Below are 8,701 nucleotides of genomic sequence, written 5' to 3'. Positions count from 1 at the left end.
AGAATTTTATTGATGAAAAATGGAAGGAAAGTACAATGTATGTGAAATTTATTGGTGGAACTAATGATAAGTAAATTACTTGTGAAATAAACACAAATGGTATGCGTTCCATGGTTTGGTTAGGACATCGCCAGCCAAGTTCTTGAGAAAATAAGAACCTTTGGATGCGAGCCTTTCAATGATAAAAGGCCCCTCCCAGTTCTCACCGAGTTTCCCGCTGTTGGGTTCTTCGTTACTCCTTTGCCTTGTACGTAAAACCCAATCGCCTGGTTTGAATGCTCGTGCGCGTAACTTCTTGTCATAGCTGCGCTTCATAGAATCCTGGTAAGTCATGAGATTCTGCAAGGCTTCATCTCTAAGGTCCTCCACCATGGCTCTGTCGCGAGCCAAGATGTCAGCATTGACCTCTGTGGAGATGGCTTGTGAACGCACTGTTGGGGCGATTATTTCAGTTGGGAGTACTGCTTCCATTCCATATGCCAATGAAAAGGGTGACATTCCTGTGGAACGATGGGGGGTTGTCCTATAAGCCCAAAGCACCCCAGTAGCTGTTTATTGATTTCCTTTAGCTGATTCAAGCCTTTTCTTTAACGTGTCCAGAATAACCCGATTTGTTGCTTCCGCCTGTCCATTTCCCTGGGGATAGTAGGGTGCGGAGAAGTTATGCCGTATCTTCAGGGATTTGCAGAAGATGTGGATCTCAGCAGAATCAAACTGGCGGCCGTTGTCCGATACCATTTCAGCTGGGACACCGAATCGGCACACAATATCGCGCCAGATGAACCGTTTGACGTCTGAAGACTGAATCTGACTCAAGGATACAGCTTCAACCCAGCCGTGGAAGTAATCGATTCGCAACCAAGAGAAACCTCACATTACCTGGGGCCTTAGGTAAAGGACCCACAATGTCGAGTCCCCACTTAGCAAATGGCCAAGGGCTAAGTATGGGATGAAGCTCATTCGCAGGAAGCTTAATGATCCGAGCATGTTTCTGGCATGGTACACATATCTGGACAAACCGTTTGGCATCTTTTTGCATATATGGCCACCAATATCCTTGGGTGAGAGCTTTGTGAGCGAGGCTCCGACCACCAGAATGATTACCACAAATGCCTTCATGAATTTCTTTTAAAATCTGTTGTCCCCTGTTGAGGAGTAAGGCAGGAGGAGTGGGCCCGAACCCATGGGTTTTTGTAAAGGCAGGACCCCCCCTCCGAGGTAGGTAACAACACAAACTGCCATGCATCCCGTTTGACTTTGTCAGATAAAGCCTTGTATAAGGGGAGTTCTCCAGTTCGTAAGAATTCAACCATATTCTGACGCCAATCGGGAAGTAGAAGTTCCATTGACTCAATGTCGGAAAACTGATCATCTGGTATTTCAGGAGCATTGTCGGCAAGATCCGCCGAATCGGTTCGCGAGAGTCTTCCTCCTGTACAACCTCATTTTCCGCCACTGCAGAGTCAATATCCACCGTGGGGGAGATGTCAGCATCCTCCTCATGGCCGCGAGGAGAATCCTGAATGGGATGCTCTTGGTGCTTGTCCGCTTTCTTTGGCGTAGGATCGTGATAAAATCTGCGTGAATGCGCGCGATTCAAGCATAGATGATCGACCATATCGGGCAATGGGAGGTCAATGCTAGGCGATGGCGGACCTCTACCCGATATTGCGAGGTTCAATTGAATCAGCTGCTGCTGAAAGGTAGGCCAATGCATCGGCGTGTCGAACATCATTCCTTGGTCTTTCTGCGAAATTGAGATCGCTCAAATTTTGCGGCAAGAAGATCGTGTCACATCTAAATAAGCCACCATTAAGCTCATCTCGTGCTTGATATGACCCTCCAAACCGACAAGCAACTAGCTTAGAGTCCGTTACCATATTGATTTCCTTTGCCCCATTTCGAAGCCGCTCTCATTCCAAAATTATTGCCGCCTCATATTCGGCTTCATTGTTGGAAGCAGGAAAGCAAAGTCGGACGGACCTCTCGATCCGGTTACCGTTTGGGTCGACTATCACACAACCGATCCCGGACCCCTTCCTATTACTTGAACCATCTGTATACACAACCCACGCCACGCCCTCCGATGAAATTCTCTTTAACGGAGTCAGGTTGGTGGTTGGGAAAATCTGGCAGTTGTTCTTCCTCGAATAACTCGGGTGAGACCATGATATCTTCTACTGGGAAATCCGCCATCAGAGAAGCTAATGCATGACCTTTTCTGCGGTCGCGAGGCTCATATAAGATGTGGTAAGCACTTAGATAGCTAGACCAATCGGAGGCGGACTCTTCGGTAGCGTCCGAGTGCCTTGCGAAGGGATATTCTCGTATATACTTTAACAACACGTCCCTAAAAATATGGCTTAAGCCTGCGTGCGGCATGCACCAAGGCGAGCGCAATTTTCTCAATTTTAGAATATCTGCTCTCTGGGCCGGTTAACATTTTGCTAATGAAATATATTGGGCGCTCCTCTGGGTTTTCCACGAACAATCTTCTACTTAACTGCGATCTCGGTCGCCAAATAAACTCCAATGTCTTGGCCAGTTTGTGGACTAACCAGGATGGGGGGTGATACCAAGTAAGCTTTAATTTCTTTAAAAGCCCTATCACAGTCCTCGTTCCAAACGGAGGTACCTTTCAACGTTTGAAAGAATGGCTTGCATCGATCCGAATACTTTGATATGAACCTATTCAGGGCTGCCAAACGACCAGCGAGCCGCTGAATTTCCTTTTTATTCGATAGTGGGGGCATTTCAAGAATGGCCCGAATCTGTTCAGGGTTTGCCTCAATACCCCGTCGAGTCATCAGAAATCCTAAAAACTTTCCAGACGCTAACCCAAAGGAACATTTCACAGGGTTCAACTTCAGTTTGTATCTTACTAGCCTATCGAAAACCGCTTGTAAATGCTGAAGGTGGTCGGGTGCTTCTTTGGATTTGACTACCATGTCATCTATGTAAACTTCCATGATACGCCCAATCATGTCGGCAAACATTGTATTCATCATCCTCTGATAGGTGGCGCCTGCATTTTTCAAACCAAATGGCATGACTGTAAAACAATACAAGCCTTGGTCCGTGATGAATGCCGTGTGCTCCTGATCTGTCTCAAGCAGAGGTATCTGGTTATAACTGCATCGGCGTCCATGAACGATGACATTTCGAATCCTGAGGTTGCATCGACTAGATCTGAGATGCGAGGTAATGGGTATGGATGCACGGGGCAAGCCTTGTTTAGGTTGGTAAAATCAATGCAAACCCTAAGCTTCCCATTTTTCTTTGGAACCGCGACGATATTGGATACCCATGTAGGGTATTCGATGGGCTTAATGAACCCTGCTCCAATCAGTTTACCAATTTCGTCATTGACCTTCAGTTTTCGTTCTGGAGCCATCCTCCTTGGCCTTTGTCGAACTGGTTTGAATCTCGGGTCAATATCGAGTCTGTGGCAAGCAACCTCCATGTCGATTCCGGGCATTTGGTCGATATTCCAGGCAAATATTACTTGATAATCCCACAACAGGTGAATTAGAGCTCTTTTTTCGGCTGGGGGTAAACCGGCAGCGATGAAAGTAGTTTCGTGGCTCTCGCCCCCTATCTAAACTTCTTCCAATTGATCGATCGAGGGACCTTCTACAGAGCGTCGGGCTTCTCGTACCTGATAAGCCCAACATTTTTGTAATTGCTATTTGGCATGATCCCCCTGGAGGATCGTGTTGCCCCGGACTTCGGATTTTCTGGTATCTTCCAGTGCCAAATCGTGACACTGATGCGACATCATCTTGTCACTGCGGACCTTACAGACTCCCTTTGGCGTCGGGAATTTCAATGCCTGGTGGAAAGTAGATACAATAGCCTGATTGGCATGGATCCAATCCCTACCAAAAATTGCATTATAACAAGAACCACAATCCACCAGAAGAAAATTTATCCCGATAGATTGATGCCCTACTGTGACAGGGAGATGAACCTTTCCAATAGCATGGGCTGGTTCTCCGTTGAACCCAATGATTGGATTACGGTCTTCTATGATCAGGTCCTCTGACAATTTCATCCTGGAGTAAGCCCTGGTGAATAACACGCTAGCTGAGCTTCCTGTGTCGATAAGAACCTTCTGCACCCTAAAGATTCCTATCCATGCAGTAATGACAACAGCATCATTGTGGGGGTAATAAACCCCTTTTAAATGGATTCTCAGTGAACTTCAACTCGTTGCCTTCATAGGTCTCCGTATTGATACCTTGGTCAAAATTGAAACTGTTGACCTGGTAATGATCTTGTATATGATGAAGTTTCAAGCATGTTTCGATCTTGCGCTGACGGTGGGAGACGCTATCGACACGTGCGTGGCATACATCAATAACGTTGTGTTCAGCCAAATTGATATGGGCCGACCGAGGTTTGTTTTGAACAAACTCAGTAAGCTGTCCATCGTCAACAAGGCGTTGAACTTCTTTCTTTAAAGCTCTGCAGTGATCTGTTTCATGCCCAATATCATTGTGATATCTGCATTTTCGATTTTTATCCCGCCTACCTGTAGGATCTTCTGGTAGCGGCCGAGCTGGCAGTAACATTTTCTTAGTTCTGATTTTCTTGTACAGGTCTGCAAGGCCAAGAGTCAAAGGGGTGAATACCTTTTCATCTAGATTTGGGGCCTTTGTATTATTCTGAGTACTCCTCTTGCTACCTTGATTGGTAAGCTTATCCTTAGTGGAATCCTTGGAAGCGGGATCTGCACCATCCTTTCTCTGCCGAGACTTGTGATCATCCTCCACTCGAACGTACCCTTCCACTCGGGTGAATAAATCAGAGAGGGTGGTAGGCGACTTTCGAGTAAGAGAGTTGTAAAGTCCATCTCTGTCAAAATGCAACGCTTGATGGAATGCCTGTATAGCGAAAGCATCACTCACATCTTGAACTTCGGCGTGAAGCTTCCTGAACCGTCGTACCAAACTCTTAATTGTTTCACCTTTCTCCATAGCGAGATTGAACAGTGTGCTCGGACTCTTCTTCGTCTTCATATTGTACTGAAAACGTTCAACGAACATATCGCTAAGCTTGGTGAATGAATCAATTGAATGCAGAGGCAACTTGTTGAACCAGGATAGTGCGTATCCTTTCAACGTCGCTGGAAAAATACGACACATCAACGACTCATGAAATTCCCATAAGGTCATAGCGGCTTGGTAGCTCATGGCGTGCTTTCGTTCGGATGACCATCCACGTCATCGTAAGTCGGAAGAGGGGCTGTTTGAATGCCTCAGGATGAACACAGTCTCGAATGTCATTTACAAAGGGTGAAAATTTCGGACCTCGCACAGCCCTTTCCAAGAGTGGATCGTCTCGGATGGTTTTGCACGGTCGCGGCTTGGTTAATCAATTCCTTAACCCTTTGTTCATTCATATTCTCACAGCTGTCCTCATCTTGATTTTCTTCTCTCCAGATCCGTTCATCGTGGGCTAAGATTCGATGGGGATTCGGTCGTTGCCGACGTTCGATTCTACCCGATTCTACCCCGCCGCCACTTGTTAGCGGTGTAGCGGCGGACTCTCATTCCGATTTGTGTGTTGGGATTCATATCTTAATCCGGACACATCCACGGATGCTGGCGTTTCCAAACTGGAACTCAATGCATTTCTTTGGCGTTCAGTTATTGTTGTGGATCGGTGTATCTGAGGATTCTTGCCCAAACGATCCCAGACATTGTTTGACTTTGAATGAGTGGGGACAAACACGATAGGGTGGATAGTCCGGCTTTGGCTTGGATCTCTAGCTTGACCATTATTGTGAATAAGGTTTTGGCCATTATTAGGATCTTCGCGCTGTCCCGGTTCGGCCCGTTGCCTTTGCCTACGCGGTGCGACGGGGACTCGACCGATTGGTGCTCTGCAGGGTCTCTAGGCCATTTGCCTAGTTGATTTCTCAAATTTTCGTTTTTCGCAACTACTCTTGTCAAAAGAGAGATTAAAGCTGGATCCGATTGGTATTGCAAGTTCCGGATGGAGGCGCGTGGGTTAGCATGTCGGCCTCCCCGGCCCCTTATTGGGCGTCGCCGCGGTAGCATCGCGGGTGGGTTCAGCGGGACCATCCACGGCGTGGATTCTGGCAGCTCTCGTGCTCCCGATCCGCACAACATTGCGGAGAGGGACACGGGGATTAGATTCCCGAGTCCCTAATGGCTCCAGAGTGTGTGGAACTACTTCAGACAGTTTGTTTCCTCCGTTCTGAGAGAAAGATCTATGACGGCTCGACTGCCCCACCTCCGTAGTGGTGCCTAGAATAGTCTCCATGTTTTGCAGAGGTGCTACATGCCGACTGGCGGCTTCTGTATTACTCATCGCAATTTGTTCAGCCATGGTATAGTAACAAGGACGTATGAAAAATACGGCCGATGATATCAAGCTCCAACGGAATACCACGTGGTCGTGGGTTCGGTCCCCACAGACGGCGCCAAAGAATGTCGGGGCAAAACGTTAACCCGACACTCCTGATGTGATGGTGCTTCCGAAGGCTCGAAAGATATGGGGGATTGGGATTTTTGAGGAAAGTGAGGCGTACCAACGTTCGGTTGCCCCTCGTGCCAGTGAAGAATCCGGGATCAAGTCTCTTAAAACGTAGTTCGGAGGATGCGAAGCCTCCGTATATATAACAATCCCTGCCTTGGCTGCCAAGAAAGGATTTCCGAGGAGATTGCATTCTTTCACGAATCCTATCATGACTCTATCTAAAATAGGATCATTCCCTAGGATTCCATTCTATCCTTGTGCAAGATCTTATCGATCGGATTGCATTAGGATCTTATCGGATTGCATTAGGATCTTATTGGGTGACTAGATCAGAATGATCCGGACGGATTGGGTCCACGAACTTGGGTCACCCGGATGGGCTCTAAACCTGTTGTGAATTCTAACGGATTAGAGGACCGGACTATCCAAAGTGTTTGCCCCCAAACTAGTCCGCCGCTGGTCTTACACCCGGTTCATAATCCGAGAATACTTTGGACCGGAAATTATGACGTAGGGTACACACAGGTTCGGCCCAAAGAATAATTGAAATCTGCCCCAAAGGCTAAACTGAAAGAGGCCCAAACAACTAACTTATTTCGGCCCAACCAAACAAAATAGAACTAGCCCAACTAAACAAACTAAAATCGGGCCCAAAGAAAACCAACTAAGGCCCAAGCCCCACTAATAGGTTTTGGCCCAAGGCCCAACCACATCAACAGGTCGTCTCCCTTAGCTGCTTCCTCCACCACCAGCCACCACTGGATCAGCCACCATCATCCTCCAAACCTAACCGAAAATACTCCCCATGAAAACCCCTATAACTTTAACAAAAACAAAAAACCTCAATTCCTGAAATCAAAATTCTTCATCCCACAACTAGATCTGGATCTCGAAGCCATTAATGCGTCTTCAAGCTTTCTTCCAAGCTTCAGCAGCCCCCATTTGACAGCCCTCATACCTACTACACCACCCCACTACAACCAATCATCAATTAACCAACACAATCAACAGAATAATAGTTCAAAATATTTTACAGGATGATGTTTGGGCGAGCCGCCATTAACACCTATTCAAGCTTTTTCCAAGCTTCAACAGCCCACCCAATTTCAATCCCGACAGCACCCAACAACCGATTCTCAACCCGACATCCCCCACTACCATCAATCAGTAATTTAATCAACACAACAAGAGTATAACCGTTTCAAATAATATACAAACGGTTCCAAATCATATACATGACAAATGTTTGTTTGGGCTCGCACCGCCATTAACGGGCCCAAATCAAGCTTCGACAGTTCAATAATGTTGATTTTCAAGTTTCAACAGAGTTAACAAGTTTTAACAACGATAGTTCAACAAGTTTTAACAACGATAGGACGAATAATAATGACAGAAGAATGAGCAGAAAACATGAGCAGAAACCTTGAACAGTAATGTTAGACGTGAAATAGAAAAACTAATCTGCTCACATTAATTAAAAGCTCCACGAATCCCTCATAGTCCGAATCGTTGCGCTCCAACTCTCTAGCAAGCGAGCCGCCTCCATTTTATTTTATTTTTTTTATCCAAAAACCCTATTCTCTAGAAAAATATGAATATATACCTGGGTTTGAAACCTAAGCCCAACACAGACTCAGGCCCAAAAATTAGGCCCACCTATCCCAAATCCAATCCAACATATTTTAAAATAAAATAAAAATAAATAAAATAAAAATAAATACAAATTACAGATACGGGCGTTACACAAAATCTCCTGCAATTTAACCGCACCTTTGAACTTCTTCTGCATTTTCTCCAAGCAGGGAAAATACTTTTGGCAGAATTCGGATGGATCCAACTCATCCATTTCATAATATTCTTCGGGAGGATAATCTGTAGAGATGCCTATAAGTAGGGCTGGAAATGGAGTGGGTTCGGGTTGGGTTTCGGGTCAAACCTTTTTACCATATTAGGATCCATCGGGTTTCGGGTCTCCATATCCATTAAAAAACAAAAATAAAAAATACACTATTTTAATGATTTTCATATATAAATGTACGATATAAATTAATTTTTAGGCATCAAATTATAAATCTTGTTAAAATGGTTCGGATTCGGGTCGGATTCTAGTCACAAACATAGAAACCATATCCATTAAAATAGATTTGGATATGGTCGGATTCGGGTTGAATCCCATACCATTTCCAGCCCTACC

The 8,701-nt window shown here is 45.7% G+C and overlaps 2 protein-coding genes across 2 annotated transcripts; both read right to left on the bottom strand.

Moving 5' to 3' along the window:
• Window positions 1-826: 826 nt before the first annotated feature.
• On the bottom strand, window positions 827-3,463 carry LOC147502369 (uncharacterized). The gene is made up of 3 exons (XM_086604518.1): window positions 3,067-3,463; window positions 2,559-3,025; window positions 827-1,747 (listed from the first exon to the last, which is right to left on the bottom strand). The coding sequence occupies exons 1-3, from the start codon at window positions 3,461-3,463 to the stop codon at window positions 827-829; spliced, it is 1,785 nt and encodes a 594-aa protein (XP_086460644.1).
• A 222-nt stretch (window positions 3,464-3,685) lies between these two features.
• LOC147502368 (uncharacterized) lies at window positions 3,686-6,357 on the bottom strand. The gene is made up of 3 exons (XM_086604517.1): window positions 6,087-6,357; window positions 4,241-5,128; window positions 3,686-4,131 (listed from the first exon to the last, which is right to left on the bottom strand). The coding sequence occupies exons 1-3, from the start codon at window positions 6,355-6,357 to the stop codon at window positions 3,686-3,688; spliced, it is 1,605 nt and encodes a 534-aa protein (XP_086460643.1).
• Between the last annotated feature and the right edge of the window lie 2,344 nt (window positions 6,358-8,701).

The sequence above is a fragment of the Coptis chinensis genome, chromosome 4 (genome assembly GCF_015680905.1).
Source record: "Coptis chinensis isolate HL-2020 chromosome 4, ASM1568090v1, whole genome shotgun sequence".
In the NCBI taxonomy this organism is placed as follows: Eukaryota; Viridiplantae; Streptophyta; class Magnoliopsida; order Ranunculales; family Ranunculaceae; genus Coptis; species Coptis chinensis.
This window is presented reverse-complemented; position numbering and strand designations above follow the sequence as displayed.